Genomic DNA, 18,001 nt, shown 5'->3' on the forward strand with positions numbered 1-18,001 from the left:
CCCCCGCCGGATGCGGCGCCCTCAGAGCGCCCGCCCCGGGCCCGCCCCCGTGAGTGGCGGTGCCTGTGGGTGTCGGTGTCGGTGTGAGGGCATGGTGCGCTCGCTCAACTCCATCGTGGCCGTGTGCCAGAACATGGGCATCGGCAAGGACGGCACGCTGCCCTGGCCGCCGCTGAGGTACGGGGGGGAGCGCCGCTGCGGGGTGATGAGGTGGGGGGGGGGGGGGGGGGGAACGGGACTACAAGTCCCAGCGTGCCCCGCGGCGCGCCGCCGGCCCGTGTGGGTTGCGGGGCCGCGCGGTGCGCCATGGGAGTTGTAGTTCAGATGGGAGGCGGGAAAAATGCACGGCGTGTTGCTGGTTTCCCCGTGGGTCCGGGCTGTGTGAGGGGCTGTGGGGGGTCTCGGGAGGGTCCCCATGGGGTCCCGGCCCAGAGCGGTCCCCCACAGGCAGGGCTGGGGCTAAAGGTCCAGCTCCGGGCATGGCGCCGAGCCCGGCCCGCTCCCTGCCCCTCGGCTCCCTCACGCCCCCCTGGCGCTGCCCCGCAGCCGCTGCCAGTGGCAGAAACGCAATTTAATCCTAAATCCTTGTAACCCTCTGCTCGTTCTCTCGCCAGGAACGAGTACAAGTACTTCCAGAGGATGACCACCACGTCCCACGTGAAAGGTAACGTGTTCCGAGGTGCCGCGGGCACCCTGTTGTTAGGTTCCTGTGGTGTCGGTCACAGAGAACAGGTAATTTCGCTTCAGCCACCTCAAAAGTTAAGCCTCTGCAAGCAGCCTGCCCTTCCACACCCTCCCACGCCTCACCAACATCCGTGTTTCACAATAAAAGCAGGCAGGGAATTACCTAGCACACTTTCTCGTTCATATGTCTTATGCTTCAACAGAACCAGTTTGTGTTTTGATATAAGGAAGACAAAAGAAAATTATATTTTTTTACCCAAAAGTACTTTACCCCTTCATAAAAATGCCATCTGCAGGTTGTTTCAGCTAAGCGGGGAAACTGGAGATGAATCCAAGTCCAATAAATACAATCAAAGCCCTGCTACCCCAACAGGGTAGAAACAAGGGTCTGCCTACAGCCCTAACCCTGAACAAGTACCAAATGGCAAAGTTATTATGTGCTGAATATTAGCAGGCTTTTTATTTTTATTTATTATCTTTTTTCAGGCTGTGATAGCTTATCTGGCTTGTTTGCTGTATAGTTCAGCCTTGGCCGTTCATTACACCACTCTGACCCTTGTGACATTAATTTTGCTTGTTTGTCTGGGTGCTGAAGCCATCCCAGCGTGCCAGAAAACCCGAAGTGTACTGTCAATATGCAGCACCAATACTGCAGCAATATACTGTATGTCTGCACAGAGTAATACGTATCTGTGCTGGTAATGTGTAGCAATAATGTTTGGGCCCAATGAGACCTTTGCAGCAAGGTAATATCACAGACGATTTGGTGAAAGAAAGCCAGTTACTGAAGGGTCAAAAAGGTTGTGGAAATCAGCACCAGCCAGTGGGTACAGGAATGCAGGGGCTGGAAACAGCCAGCTTGTTCTGACTGTCTGCTTTTCTGCTGGAGGAGAGTGAAGCCTTGCTGCGTTATCCCTGCTCCCCTCTCACATGTCTTTAGTGTTGGTTTGAATTTTGTTTGAGCCATTTCAATTCTATAACCCAGCAGGGTACGTACTGGTTGGGCATCTGCAGGAGCTGCCAGTGCAAGGTACGCAGTAGGAGCGGGAAGGAGGAATTGGGAGAGGAAGATTGGGACCTCTCTGAGCCATGTGAGCTCTCTGCAGCTGGTGGGATCGGGGCCATGGCAGACAACAGGCTTACCTTCTGTTTTTTTGCTGCTTCTGTTAGTCAATAGGGTCACTCTCCTGTGTTTGTTCTTTTTTTTTTCTTTTTCCCACACTGCTATAAAAAATACCATATAGCAAAATGTACTTGTTCACAAAACTTCTGGGAAGCCTAACATGTGCCCATGTTTAAGTGACATATTTCCATGAACATAAGTCTTCTTATTTATCGACAGTTTCCACCTTACCTGGCACAAATAACCCATTACCAAAAACAAACAAATAAAAAAAAGATATTTTAAATACAATTAAAAAAAAATGCTTCATCCTGCTTGCAAGTCTTTTGATAAGCTATGATCTTAAACGTCAGGCAGTTAGGTTTCTTTGTAAACAGACCTTGTGACAGATGATGCTTCCATAAATCTTTACAGCAAGGCTACCACCTTTAGCTCAAAAAAGTGACCAGTCACTGATTTTTCAAAAGGGGAAGTAAACCATGGGGAAGTATCACCTGATCTTGCTTTTAGTCTGCTTGTGTGCCTGCACTGATGACTACTGTAAATTAGATATTGATCTAGGTAAATATTTGTTCTGACCCCTTGGGTGTCCCTCTGAGAATTTCTATGAGGAAAAACATGCTTTTCAGAACTTTTGTGTTTCCTGCTAGTGGTCTCTGCTAAAAAAAAAAAAAAAAAAAAAAAACTAAATTTGACAGTGCTCTACATCTCTTTGGATATTTGCTCATGCAGCTTATCTGCAGGACAAGGGTGTTTAGGCATGGCACATGGACAGCCGGAACATCATTTCTCTGGTGTGCCAAGGAGCAGAGAATGTAGCTGTGTGAAAATGCTCTTTTCTTTTCAACAGAATCCCTCCTGCTTTGTAGCACAGTAATAAGCTTCCTCCTGCCTTTCGTGAGTCTCAGCCTCCACGTTTATGTCTCTGACAACACCACTTGCTAATAATGAAGGGAAGTTCTGATAGCCCTCTGCTCAAGAGGATGTGTGTGAGAGATAATTGGGCTATGCATCTTTGTGTTTGGTCAGAAATAATACTGAAGGGTGAGTTTTAGGGTGTGATTGAGTATCTGTTGGACACCTGCTTTAAATTTAATTTGGCTGGTTCTTCTCCCAAAAGTTGTCCGTTTACCTGGCTGCTTTTTTTCTTAAATACCTCTCAAACCTGGTAACTATTTCTGATCAAATAATTGGAATGCTGGAACATGCAAACACCAAGTCAAGTACTGAATGCCACTTTTGCATTTAAAAAGAGACCAAAAATGTTTATTCATTCTTTGAGAACTCTGACTTTGTGAGTTGGTCCCACACATGGAGATGAATGTGGTGTCATAACTAGCAGAGCCCATGTTTATGTAATGGACAGTGACATGCCTTTTGTGTTTTTCTTTGTTGTTGTTGTGTTTTATTGGTTTTGTGGTTTTTTTTTTATTTCAATTTTTCAAGTTTACAGTGTGAATGAGATTACATTGGTGTCAACTGTCTGCCAACGCTTTGAGGCCACAAACCTGTTCTTTTGTGCCTGTGACTCATTTCAGAATTGGGGCATGAGCATGTACTTTTGTTAACTGCTGAAATTGATTTTGGAAGGGGGAGGGAAAGTCCAGCAGATGTCACTAAGCAACTAAACAAATTTAGTACAGAGCAAAAACACCATTTAAATAAATGCTTTCTCTCTTTACTCAGGTAAACAGAATGCACTGATAATGGGTAAAAAAACCTGGTTCTCCATTCCTGAGAAGCATCGTCCTTTAAAAGACAGAGTTAATATAGTGCTCAGCAGGGAGCTCAAGTATGTATGATGAACAATAAGCCTGTAAAACATAACAAAGCTGTGCTTAAAGATACGTATAGCAGTACCTCATAAAGTAATTCTCAATGTAACGTGTTCTATATCTGGTTAGGAAGCACCTCTGCTGTTGACTCTGAGTGATATCACTACCTTTAATTTCTTTAATATTTTTATTTTATTTCTTAATCGTTTCACAAAACAATGATTACTACTTTACATAATAAATAGTAGTCCTAGCTCTACATACAAACCATCTGACACTTTCCAGTATTTCTTTGGACTCATATATTTAGTTATATTTCTCTAGTACCTAGTTAGATTGGTGAATTCAATCATCTCTTTTAAGTTTATTATTATTAACATTTAATGTATATGAACCTGTCCTTTCTCACAGCTGTCTTTCTGAATACAACACCCACAATCGAAATATTCTTAAATAAAAGTGTCCACTTGTAATGGTTTATTGCTTTGGAAGATGTTAGTGAGTTTGGGGCTGAAAGGAGAGGTTGAGGGGGGAGGAGATAAGGACTTTTTGACTTGTTTTGCTGAATGGAATATTAATTCCTAACTAGAATATTAATTCTAGAATTCCAGTAAAAATCTCTGTTTTAATATATGGATATCTACATTCCTCAGTTATGCTTTTTTTAAAACTTGATAAAAAATTTCAGGTCTATAATTTATAGTGCCTCTTAAGTCACAGTTAGGGTTAAATTTTGATTTGTTAAGCAATCTTGCAGTGAGCTGAGAATTCTATCAGCTTAGCAGTAACAGACATTTCAAAATAAAGAACTACTGAGAAACATTTAGTCACTTGTAAATTCAGCGAAATACACTGTATGCCGTGATTGTTTTGATTATTGTGACAAATGGTCCCTTAATAAAACTTTGGTTTTCCTAGGGAAACCCCAGAAGGAGCACATTATCTTTCCAAAAGTCTGGATGATGCCTTAGCTCTTCTGGATTCTCCGGAATTAAAGAGTAAAGTAGACATGGTTTGGATCATTGGAGGCACTTCGGTTTATAAGGTACAGTTATAGTACTCTTAAACTATCAATTTCCTGTGATGGGAGAAAGTTATTTCCACTTTACAAAGTACAGGGGTAAGTCTTTTTTTTTTAACTCTAGGTGACCTAGCAAACTGCAGTGACTCCAGCAGAGCAAGTCTTAAAAAGTAAGATTCAACTCAGAAGTTTAAAATACCTGTCCAAGTAGCAAATGTTGCTCTTGGAATGTCATACAGGCATTGTGCTTTTGAGAGCTTTTCGTAACTATTTAAATTGCTAGGTTTTTATGCCAAGACCCATGCTGTTTTGTTTATTTTACTGTCATAGTAGACTGGCTCTGCAGAGGATGTAAGAACAAAGAAAACCAGTACAGTGCTTTAAGCTAAAGTATTACATTATATACAGGTGTACAAATAAGAAAAGAGTATTTAAATAGACCTGGCATGTAAAAACGTTAGAAATAAGAGAAGATCAGTTAAGATAAAAAGTGAAACTGACTCTTTTCCCTTCCAGCAACCAGCTGTCTCTACTGTTCCCACTCCCCAGGTTTCTCTTAGTGTCTGTTTATGTTTGTACTGGGTCTGGCTGGAAACCACCACAATGTTCCAAGAAGACAATGTGTGCCACTGTATTCTTTTCTCAAAGCGCTGTATAAACAGCCCTGTTTTCCTACAAAAGCAAAGTTCTTTCTCTCCTTAATTAAGGTATTAGATGGTGCAACAAAGTCTAAAGTAAAACCTACCTTCTTCTTGTCCTGTATTTCCTCAGCTGTCTTTCTCTGTTCCCCAAAACTTTTCCTCTCATTTTTTTCTTACACACACACAAAATTTAGCATTCTTTCCATGCCTACATCCATGTCCCTGAAGCCATCCTTTGAGCCCCTACACAGTGTATGGTCTGCCATTTAATTCTCAGGTGATTTCTTTTGTTTGTTTCTCATATAAATTGCACTTACCATCAAAGACTACCACAGAAAAGATAACGTACATCAACCCTAGTTCCTTTCACATCAGTCAGGAGAAGCATTCTTTATTCTGAATTTAAACAAAAAAAAAAAAAGGTCTCAAGTAGGAGTCGTAAAGCAACCTTTTTATGTTTACAATAAAGGAAAATCATCTCCTGTCCTCTGGTCATTTCAGGTATGCAGGAAATGTACTCCACTTCTTGTCTGGCACTTGGACTTCAGGTGTGTGATGAAAGTGCCATTGTGCTCCTGGTAGCAAGTTAGGCTGTTAATATTTTTTTGTATGTAGGGTGAGAAAATACATGTTGGAGTATTTCTTGCCTTTCTTCCAGTTTGTGCCTTTTGTGAATCTCTTCTCTGCATCTTAGGGAATATAAATTTTGGAAAAAAAAAATGGAAAAAGAATTCGTAATTACAGTTATACAAAAAAATACCATGCATATGCAAATAGCCTGTAAAAGACTGTTGCTGCTCTACCTATTCATTTATGTGTCTTATAGTCAGTTTCATATGTGGTGAAGCCCACCATGCCTTTGATATCTAAATGCACTCAGTCTATAATCAAGTATTATATAGCAATAAATTGTCCTTCACTCTCAAGCATTAAAATGCCTGCTTCCTGGTAATAAGTGGAAAGTTTATTTCTGGAGATAGATTCTCTTCATATTGGGCATAATTGCCCATCATGAGCAAGAGACCGGATTTGGCTTCTGTATGTAATTCTGCCTGATGCATAATGCGAGCAGAAGCATTTACTCCTTCTGTACATTAGCCACTTATTCATCTAGTGCTGTAAAAAATGATAATTTTTGCTTGTTCATAGAGAAAATTCTGTGTTGTCGGCTTTTAATTTAACTGTTTTTCTAGTGTCTGGATGATAGAAAACAATGCCATTTTTTATACCATTACTAACCATTAGTTTTATTATAAATAGGCAATTTTGATCAGGACTACTTTTACAACATATTGCTGTGATGATCAGCATAAGGAGTGTGGTTTAAAATTTCTGCTGTTTTCCCTCCTTCAAGTGTCTACTCAGGATGTTTCAAAAGAATTTGTAGTTCATTAGGGAGAAATCTGAAGTTTTATGCAGATTCCTGCATCCAAACTCTCTTTGTGATCTTATTTGAGAGGTTTTGATGGAAACCATGCACTTCTACTGAAACAGCATGTAATATTTAAGTGCTTGTATTGAAGATGCACAATGGATTGCTGGAATATTTCCATTCTATCATGTAGAGAAGCGTGGGAAGTAAAAACACCAATTGGTAACTGAAGTGAATCATTTTATTCAGTAATCGTAGGTACTTGTTTTTAAAGCATTGTTTTGATCTTACTACTTTGAATGTCTCAAAGATTTAAGACTGCTTGTGTTCAGTAAGTAGAAGTCCGTGATGGAGAAAGTGACTGTAACTACTTCAGCTAGAAAGTGCAACAGGAGTGGTTTGAAGCAGGTAGTGCTGAGGGCATATGGCATTTCTGCTTGTAGCAGTTTGGGGCTTTTAGCCCAAAGTTCAGATCTTTCAAAATAGGTAGATCTTTATGAGGGTAAACCTTGATGACGAGAGCACTCCGCTCTAGAAAGCCCCATACTTGAATTTCCACGTCTCTCCTGCAAATGATCATCCCAACCACCATCAGGTCCTTTTTCCAGTCCTTACCTGGGTTGCTTCTGCTCCTGCTCATTCGGAAGTAACACCGTGGTGCCTGCTGAATAAATCCTCTTTTGCATTTGAATACAGCTCTGCAACAGAGCAGCAAAGAGGTGTTTTGCATCAGGAGGAGCCAGTCCATGATGACCCCATTGAGAAAGGCACTCAGACTCTAACCTGACATTTAAAACACCGTTTTATCAGAGCTAACACTTTAAAGAAGGACGGAATAGTGTAGGTAATGTTAAATCCCTTTAGATGCTGGGGACCCCAAGCTGTGCAGCCTCAAATCCACGTAGATGGATCACAAACTCCTCAGTGTACAGTGGTCTTCCTGCCAGGATCACTACAGGAGAGAATGGTGAGCTCAGTGTACCCTTGTTGCACAAGCCTGGCTTATCTGCAGCTACAGAGCTGTGCTGGGGTGGACCAAGTTCCCAGCTGCCTGGGTGTGGAAGGGACGCAGGTTTCCAGCCTGTCTCTCTGACCTGCTGGTGCCTGCTGTGCTGCTTTGCCCAGCACAGGCACGCAGAAGTGCTCGATGCTCTCCAGTTTGGCCTCCTGACCTCAGCAATAGAGGTGCAAGGAGTGGGACAGAGGCCAGGCACCGCTGCTGCTTCTGCAGCTGCTTCCTCAGGACTACAGAGGGAAAACAACCTGCTTGTTTCTGAACATTTACAGGGATGCAGCGCAGCTGCCTGTGGCTTGTGGCCCTCTTGTCCACCCTCCCTGTGTTCTCAAGGACACGGGTTTCTCCAGGCTCAAAGGGGTACTGACATGAGCTTGTTTCTGCCTCAAGTCCGGTGAAGAACAGAAGGTGAGCTCTGAGCGTGGTGGCCATCCCATGTTCTCATGCAAGTTACACTCCTACTCTGTTCAGCTGCTTACTGTGGGAAACTGTCTCTTCTGGAACTTGTTGTCCTCTGCATTTTGGTGGCGGCAGGGACAGATGAGTAGTGTTGGCATTAGGAAGTGAAAATAGAAGGGATTAAAAACAGCTTCCACAGTCCACTGAAGAGACTGGTTCAAAAGCCTCCTCCTGCTTCAAAGCGTCCTCAGGGATTAGCTTTTGATGTGGCTGTTTGTTGTGCCAGGCCTTGCTAAGGACAGCCTTCATCTTCTTAAGTGCGTCTTAACACTGATCACCTCATAAGATTTGTAACCTCCTGGTACAGCCATAAAGTGTAATGCTGCCTCCGAGGAAGCTTTTGGATTTCTCACAGCACGGGTTTAGAAGTTTAATTACCTCGGATCTCAGCTTGATGCCAAGCTGGGTCTTCCGAGTTCCAGAAGGTGTTGATGCTGCTATTGATTGCATGGACGAGAAGGAGCAGCGCAGCAGCCCGGTGAGGGCTAGCAGGTCATAGCAATTACAAAGTCATTTTATGGCATGAGAGGCACTCCATGGTTTTGCGTGAGCACTTGATGTTTTGAGAGCCTGCTGCTGGCTCAATGAGTGCTTGTGTGCCGGACAACTTGTGGTGGTGATTCACTCATTGTCCCTTGAGTTCCTAGTAGCAGTTGGAGCATAGCAGATAAGTTCCTTAAGCAGACTTCTTGACTTGGTTTCAGCCCCAAGAAATGTAGTTCATACACACCAAGATTGCTCCTCGGTGCAACAAAAGGCCAGACAATTGGAAGATCCATTTCAAAACCACATTTCTGTTCCGAGCTGAGACACCAGTGTGAATGCAGTCTGTGTGGAAGCACTGTCTCTTCAATTGTCTCTTGATTGAGAGGTTCAGGACTTGGCTTTGACTCTGAAAAATAGTGCTGCTTGGAGGTCCTAAGGATGTCTGCTCATTATAAATTAGATCAGTCTTTTTTAATTGGATTAAACTGGGTATTTTGAATTGATTTAGAACAACATTGAGATTTTACTAGGAATAGGAACTATAAGTCCAGCATATCCTCAAATATTAAACAGTGCTTTTTTTTTTTTTTTAAAAAAAAAAAAAAAAAAAAAAAAAGAAAACACATCTACTTGCGTGGATGGAATGGTCTTACGATACAATGTTTTTGGAGTGTTTAATGTAAAACCTATTTTGTAAAAATAGCCAAACACAACCTCCAAAGAATGAACCCAGCAGTGGAAAAAGCTAGCAACAAAACTTAAAAAAATTAAAAAATGTATGACTCAGGTCCTCATAACCAAGGCCTCTTCAGTGACACTAAAACAGGCTATATGTCAAACAGGTTTTCACCTTGATAAAACATTTTTTTCTACAGCATCTCAAACATTTAAAATTGTCTCTTCTAATTTATATGTTCCTACTCAGCTTGTTGCTTTCTCAGTGCCTCGGAAGCAAACAATGACACTCAAGGTCATATTGCTGAAGTACAGAATTGTATTCATGTATTAAATTTGGAGAACTTGTAATTTCATAACAGAACAAAAAGTTCTCCTTTCATAAGTTTTGTTATTTTTGCTGTTGAGTTAATACCTAGGCTGGGCGTAGCAGAAAATAGATGCCGCTGATAAATCGTGTTTGGGGAAATTATTCAACAAAGAGGCTTGAGCTGGAAAATTAAATTTCCAGTAATCTCTGAGGGAAAATGTTATCTAATATTCATGCTCAGGTGTCTTCCTATGTATTAGTATTTGACATATTGGGTTTGGTAATCTACCCTCTTTCATTCTTCAAAATTATTGAATTATGAAGTTGCTATTCATATTTAGTGCAGCAAGCCTCTTGCAGATGATTAATTACCCTCTTAAACAGAGTTTCTTGACTAAGCATATACGCTTCACTGGGTTCTGCGTGCCCTGAGTGGGTTGTGGATGCCACATTTGCTAAGCTTCAAATCTTTGTTGTACCATAAAGATCACTTCTTAGTAATTTGAGTCACTAGTTTTGCTGTGATTTTTTTCAAGCCTGCCCAAACTTTGCTAACTAATACATGTATACTAAGATACGCATTTTAAGGATTAAATTTTAGTATGTCTGAATTTCCTACAGACCATAAAAGAAATCTCTTCCCTGCACATAAGACAAAGTGGTTTTAAGCTGCCTACATCCTGAAGTAGAGACTAACAGGTGTGTTACCATCGTTTTTTTCGAAGAGTTGCGTTCAGTCATTCTTGAGATGTGACCAAGGACTGAGAACCACTTAGGAAGGAGCTACACGGGTAGCCCATTTTTCTGCGGTAAGGTGCTGTGCCCTTCTTGCATGTTGCAGTGCAGTGTGCTGTTGTTTCCTACGAGAACATGCTGCAAAGAGCAGGCTCACCTGAGCTGTGTGAACCCATTGATGTGGAGGGCGTCACGCTAAAGGCCTGAAGCATTTTCTGCTCTGCGAGGAATCAGTGCAGAAAGCACAGTACTGCATTGGCTGCTTTGTTATTTCTGTTTCAGACTAATCAGTATGGCTTAATCCTATTAAAATTCTCAACAGCTAGTAACATTACCTCGTGCAAAGTAAATCTAAGCCACAAATAAAGGGCAACATCCCAACATCAGGTCTTTGCATGGAAACTAAATTCTAGATATACACTGAATTGTGTCATGGAGGGGTTCAGGCTGGATGATAGGCAGAGTTCTCCTGGCCTATGGAGAGAGCCACTTAGGCAGCAATTGGCCATGACAATGTCGGTACATTTCAAGGAAGGAGAGTGGTTGTACTGTCTGTATTTTCTTTCCCTGTCCCACCAAACTCATGGTAATCTTACTTTAATATGCAGACGCATATAGTCCTGGGCAGTTGTCTTTCCAGAGAAGATTGCTGTCTTCCCAGCATGTAAGCAAGTGTAACTTTGTCCCTGTAGTGCCACTAAATACTTCCTTACAGAATAATTTTCCCACGTGTATTTCTACAAACAAAACAGCAATGGAAAGACAATTTAACTCTGTTCCTTTGACCTTCGGGTGTCTTTTGAGAACAGATTACAGCCATCATAAAGCAATTCCCTAACATCTCTTCCATATAAATGTGACAAGGTTAAAGCATTACAGCTGATGGGACTACCCTTCTATAGAAATCTGTTTTCTAAAAATATATCCATAACTAATGTAGTTATGCCTCTGGTCAATGCTTCTTTCTCTTACCTTGTTGCAAATAAAATCAGAAGAAACAGAGCCACAATGTTAGCAATGGACTAGTAGATTAATTAATAATTTCTTGTAAAAGTTGAAGAACTTTCTTCAGTTTAGCATCTTTATGCTTTCACAGACTTAAGAGAGACACATCCAGCCTTTCCAATACACTCTTGAAACTAAAGTTTTTAATGCTGGAAGGAAAGGTGTAATGTTCCTATCGTTCTTTGGTTGTTGTTCTGAACTAACACCGAATTTGACATTCCTCTGGGGAGAAAAATTTAAAAATGGTTAATATATGAGACAGAATTGCAGTCCATGGGGAGGAAGCGTTTTTGAAGGTGCTTCAAGGTGAATAACCTTATCATGGTTATCACAGCTACCCTTCCAGCAGAGAAGGTTTAAGTTTTACCTAGGTGGGACCTAGAATTTCAGGAGCTCTTCAGCTGTGAGATTTTTTTTTTCATGCATGATGTGTATATAACTGCTCTCGTGGCTTCAGAAATGCAGCTTGCAATATGCATATGAAGAGTCGGAAAACAGAATGCAGGTGGACAGAACGTTTCCTTTGAAATTTTCTCTTTTGTGTTGTTCTCGCATTTTGCTTGGATTGGCAATGTTGTCTAGAAGCAGAAAGACACTTGAAAAACAAGTGCTTCACATAGTTACTTTCCCTATTTTATCTACTTTATGTAATCAGTCGACGATGGGAAGGCAGAAGCGATGTGCATGTGTCCTTCTAAAACCAACAAATCTTTGAATGACTGGATTTAATTCGTCCCTTCTACAGCAGTTGGTCGCTATGCCCTCCAGTGTGCAAGCGGTTTGGTGATAAAATCTATAAAAGATTAATTTTCTATATAGTACTTTTGAAAACTGCTCGTAATGTGCGGCTATTTGTTGTGGAGCTTTAGGGTTGTTTTAACCTGTGTTCTACAAGGACAACTAATTCAAGGTAGTGGTTCTTTAAGTGCAGACAGAGACTAATCTTGTATGGCTGCCTGTCCAATAAAGCTGGAAATTATGGGGAAAATAATTCCTGGGTCATCTACTTCTTGATGTATGATTCAGAGTCAGGTCTATTGACGGTTGCCTAGAAAAGAGCAAAATGACAAGGGTATGCTAAAATCTTTTCACAGGGATATAAAGGCTTATGTGAGTAATAAAGGACTCTGGCCTACGTATGGGGGTGACTTGCCTGGGACAAGAGGACCAGTCCCAACACCAGCTCTCCTGTCCTCCCTTTCTTTTGGGAAGTCATCTCTGAGGAATGGCTGTGGTGTTTCTGAAGGAACAGATCAGCAGCTATGGCTTTAATAGACTGTGCTCTAAAATGAGACAAAATCAACTTTGCTTTCCTTATTTCATTAAACTGTAATACCTTAAGCGGTTCTGTAGCTGCTACATTGGCGGGCGAGCCTGTGAGGAGAGCAAACACTCTCACAAGAGAACTCCCCAGAGAAGCTAGTACAGGTACAACAAACGCACTCCTAGGACAATTTAGTGGATTGTGGTGGGAAAGCAAAATCAAGGCAAGCCATACCAAGAACGTCTTTGAGATCCAGTGTGGCAAAGTGGTGTTTCCTGTTGATTCAGGGGCAGGCAGTTGCACAGCTGTTTGATCCACTCCACCTACGTTACCCTTCGTCTGCAACAGAGGCCGCTCTCTGGTCCCCGTTGGGCTAAGTTCAGCTGCCCGTCCAGCAGTGGTGGCCAGGCACTCCTCGCTTTCTTCCCTGACCTGTCTTGCTGGTAGAGAGTTCTTGCTGAAGCACTGGAAAAATTCCCATTAAGCTGAGAAGGAAATGGATTTATCCACCTGCTGCAAAAGAAAAGTGTCTCGTTTCACAAGGTGTTGTTTTTAATTTTGTGAAGCAAGTTACTCTTCGATCATTCCACGTGATGCTTCTCCTTCTATAGCCTGCCCATAGACAAAAAGTAAATTGTATTTGTTTACAAACTAGTTGTACATCAGTTCAGTGCCGATGGGTATTGGTATGCTGTGACTTACCCCTTTCGTTTCAAGGTATTCTGTAGTAATAGAGCTGCTTTCCTAGAAATGAGCTTCTTGGCAACACTACTGATTAATTTTATTGGATAAAATTTGCAATTACTTGCTTCCTGCACTTGTCAAAGTTGTACCTAATGGCATGCTGCATGGTGAATCACTTCTAACAAAGCATTACTGATTGCCATGAAGGGAAACAGGGAAACAGCTGTAAGCATTTCAACAAATTTGTTGTACTCAGACACCAGGATAGCTTTTTGAACTCAAGAACTTTACAGTTGTCTTTACAATCTTTTTCATTCGAGGAACCTGAAAATTCTCTTTGGTGCTGTTACAAGACTTTCAAAACATAATACTGCTTTGCCATAATCCAGAGATCAAACCTGGATGTTAAATTGATATATAACTTGATCACTGGGATTTCAGACTTATGCAGACTAGAAGTAGCCTATGAATCCTTAGCAACATTAATAAAATGTTTTAAAAACTCACCGTCATGTGCAGGCCTCTTCTCACCAATGGAAATTTACTGTCTTTCGAGGACATATAATACACACATTATTTGTTGAGACAAGGCCATACTGCTTCTTTCTTCTCACAGGACTTCTCATAACTTTTTCTTAATTAATTAATTTAATTAATTTAACTATTTTTTTCAGAGCCCAGAGCTCTGAGACCAGGTCTTGCTGCCACTTAGCAAGTGGAACTGGAACACGATGATGAGGAGGAGATCTAGAGTTCAGTTTTCAGTACTTTGGTTAAACCTTGTACATAAACAGTAGATTAGTTTCAGTTCTAGGTAACATAATTTTAGTGTGCAAAATATAAGTAGAAACTATCCCTAAGCCTCATCTTTTTGTTTGTTTTGCATGCTGCTGTGGTGATGTCTGGAGCAGACAATAAGAATTCAAATAATTGTTAAAGAAAATAGCATTTCAAATGAGAATGTATATTTGATATTGTCTTACTTCAAATAGTGCTTTAACACAAGATTATTAAAAATGTCATTAAACAAGAATAATACTTCATGAATAGTTGAGCTGTTTTACGTGGAGCAATGGAATTTTAATTATTTTTTTCTTTGCTTTTAAAGGCAGCAATGGAGAAGCCAATTAATCATCGATTGTTTGTGACAAGAATTTTGCAGGAATTTGAAAGTGACACGTTTTTTCCAGAAATTGACTACAATGTCTACAAACTTCTCACGGAGTAGGTATCAGAAGGGAGACTTAATAATCACTTATTCTGAATGTGTATGGATCCTACTGAGGCCATGTTCTGTTTTAAGTTAGGGGTGCTTTTCACTGTATTTTTCTTTGTTGTATTTTAGTTGTATTAGAAGTTGTATTTTACATAGATCTTGGAATTTATACCACACTCAGAACAGACAGAATTTTTGAATTTTTTTGATTCTTCAGCCTCCCATAACCTTTACAGTAAAGGATTGCATTTCTCAGTTTGAAGATGCTTGAAAAGCAGCTTACTTATTGTCTCTCACTGTAGAATTACTCAAATATTTACTAAGCTTTGTATCTCTCAGTATACTGTTAGTGGTATTTTAGCCTCTGAATTTCTTCAGTGAACCATCTAAGACAAAGAACAGGGTAGGTTGGACCTTTATAGATTTCTAAGGTTTTTCCTTTCTCTTGTGAAAATTTACTTTTTACTAACAAACTTAGTAAGAACAAGTATTAAACAGCTAAGTTTCTGCCATTCACTACAGTTTCTTATATGTTATCTTTGTCACATTCTAGTCATGCTTTTATGTTCTTTCAAACAAGATCACATCCAACAGGCAGTGGGGAGGTACCAAAAGTACAAATAGATGCCTCCAAAAGCAACACAAGGACAGGAACCCTTCTTCATCTTGCTGCTCCCATTTTGGTTTCCAGCTAATGACAGACCAGCAGCAGACAGAACGAATGGCAAGCCAGGCTCTCTGCTCACAGCCCAGGGCACAGGAGTGGATTTGCACTGAGTTGGCAGAGAATAGGTGGGGGCAGCACAGAAGGATGCAGGAGAGGCAAAGAGAGTGGGAAGCATGAGTCACCTTTCTAAACTTTAACATATTCTGAAGTGCTCTGTGATGTGTAATATCCTAGTCTAGTGTAATGTAATTATCTCTGACCCAAAGTTTTTTCCTCTTTCTCTTGGTTGTTTCCTAGGTATATATTAGTTTTGGTCGATGAACTGAAATCAGAATTTGGTCTTAAAACATTAATTATGAAGTAGCAGATAATTCGCCTACTGAAATGGAAGCCTAACAGAGGCTGACCCAGCAAATACAATTTAAAATTTCTTTCTCCCTCAATGTCAACATTACTCATACAAAACCCTTACTCTGTCACAGGGAACGGAAGAGATTTTAAGAGTATCTATTAATAAAAATTGTTTTAGTAACTTTGGAATAGAGGGGAACACTTTGTAGCAGGTAACAATCACCGGCTTTAAGAAGCTCTCATAGACCTGTAGAAAGCCTTTACCATAGCATTTCCTCTAGACCATCTAGACAAAAGCAAACAAAAAAATACAAAAGTGTCTATGTCACCTCTGCCTTTACCATCATTTTAAGTAATATGGGAGGCTCCAATCAAAATTTTGTTTGTTTTTTATTTGTCTTGTTTGCTTTGCATATCTACTTTCTCAATTTAAAAAGATGTACATACAAGTTGCTGATAGTAGCATGAATCACATGTGACATGTTTACCAAACATAGGTTGTAGCTAATATACACGTATGTGTGGTAAGGATTAATTTTCATCTACTTTTGACCAGACAACTCTCTATTCCAATTAATTGGATAAATTAGTGGTGACTTGCAATGATATTATTATCTACTTCTTGTCATTTGCTTTTTCTCTTTCCCTTTCTCTAGATACCCAGGTGTTCCTGCTGAAGTACAGGAAGAGAATGGCATCCAGTACAAATTTGAAGTGTATGAAAAAACTGTCTTGGCACAATAAATGAGTCTTTCTGTACTTCTACATAAGGGCAGGCATTTTAAATTATAAAATCTAATTGAGTGGAAATATATATTGCATCACTGTGAGAAAATCCTACTTGACAGTACAATAGTTCAACGGTGAAAGATTCCAGAAAACACACAAATATACGTCCTGCAGGGGAAATACGAGGGTGGTCAGCAGCAGCTGCAGCTCCAACCCTGACATAGAGAGCCTACAAGCACAGATCCCTACCACCCTTTCATTGCAGATCAGTCTGTGAGCAGGAAAAAGAAAAGAAAAAAAGAGTAACCCTAAAAACTGTGATGACTTCTTCCCCAAAGCATTTTAAAAGCATTGTGTTATGAAGCATTCTTATGGGATGTACAAGTAACATTGACCTTAATGTTGCACCGAGTCCCAGTTCTAACATCAGTGAGAATTGCACTGGACATTGACAAGTTTTACAGCTTGACTGTACAGCACAGCATAACAGTGGCCCGCTTTCTAAGAGAAGATTAAAAGTTGATTTGGTGAGCTTTTGAAAAGCAAAAACCCAAGTTTCATGTATAAGAGAAAAACACTTAGAATATCAGCTATGGATACCCCTTGAATTCTTTATAATAAATTGATACAAAGCAATAAACTGATGCAAAGAATAATTTTTGCAGTATCTGTACCAAATTGTCTTAGTTTACTCTGTTTCTTCCAAAATGTTAAAATTGTAAGTACTTTTCTATGTTGATCTTCCTGTTCTGGATGTGCTGACTTTACATCAATCAATAAAGAATTAAACATCAACGTTATATGGCTGCGTTATATAGGAGTAATACTGTTTTTTAATTTGCTAACATACAGCAAAAGGGAAGGAAAAACACTGTTACCAAGGAGATTGTGTGGTTTTTTCGGTATTTTTTTATATTTTGTAATGTAAGTCACAGTGACCCTGACAAGAGAAAATAACCTCCCAAAAGCATTTATTATGTGCCAGTTAATATCAAAAAACAGGTCAATGTTAAAAGCTCTGCACAGCTTATCTGCAAAGTACTGTATTTACAGCAACTGACATTTATTTAAAGTGGAAGCAAACACTTTAGGCAATGTTAGATTGCACAGTGATATTCTCGTGAACATAGATTAGAAAGTTTCTGCCTAAGCGTATATTGGATGAGATAGTGTCAAAAGTTTGCAGAACCACTCTGGTTTCATTGAACTTTTGCTTGGATACAAGCAATTCTGCAAGGAACGTGCATAGTTTCTCTGTGTCTTTGGAGTAGCTAATTTGTCTAATTTGTCCCCAGATTAGCTACCCTCACTTGTCAAATTCTACAAGAAATGAGATTGGTGTGTGTTTTGAGGAAATGAGAATTTTTGGAACAATACTGCAGTTCCTACTTACAACTGTTCGTAGCATGTTCATGAGAGGCCTGTTGGTACGCCACCCTGCCAACAACATGCAAGTTTTGTTTTCATTTGTTCTGTCACGACGCTGCATTTAGACGGCACCTTTTGCATTAGATCTTTTTGATACGCCTTACAAGCTTCAATTACGAATTGCGAATATGTGTGCAGTGAAATTAGGTCCAAAAGAAATGCATTCATCCTAAAGACAGGCAGACCAACCACCACAGGGTTAAATGCTTACTGTTTGAAGAAGATGGATAGACAGAAGGGTGTAGGCCTCCATACGTGTTGGAAGCACATGGGACAGTTTGCTGGCAGGTGTATCATTTCCAGAGGATGATCACTCTGCAGATTTTATTTTTCCTGTGCCCCTTTTATAGATACTTTAGAT

General features: G+C 40.3%; 1 protein-coding gene across 1 annotated transcript; it reads left to right on the forward strand.

The window, feature by feature from the left end:
• Window positions 1-19: 19 nt before the first annotated feature.
• On the forward strand, window positions 20-17,025 carry DHFR (dihydrofolate reductase). Its single transcript, XM_084503958.1, has 6 exons — window positions 20-177; window positions 615-664; window positions 3,494-3,599; window positions 4,501-4,627; window positions 14,358-14,473; window positions 16,140-17,025. The coding sequence occupies exons 1-6, from the start codon at window positions 92-94 to the stop codon at window positions 16,225-16,227; spliced, it is 573 nt and encodes a 190-aa protein (XP_084360084.1). The 5' UTR covers window positions 20-91; the 3' UTR covers window positions 16,228-17,025.
• Window positions 17,026-18,001: the final 976 nt, after the last annotated feature.

Source organism: Aythya ferina, assembly GCF_964211825.1.
Source record: "Aythya ferina genome assembly, chromosome: Z".
In the NCBI taxonomy this organism is placed as follows: Eukaryota; Metazoa; Chordata; class Aves; order Anseriformes; family Anatidae; genus Aythya; species Aythya ferina.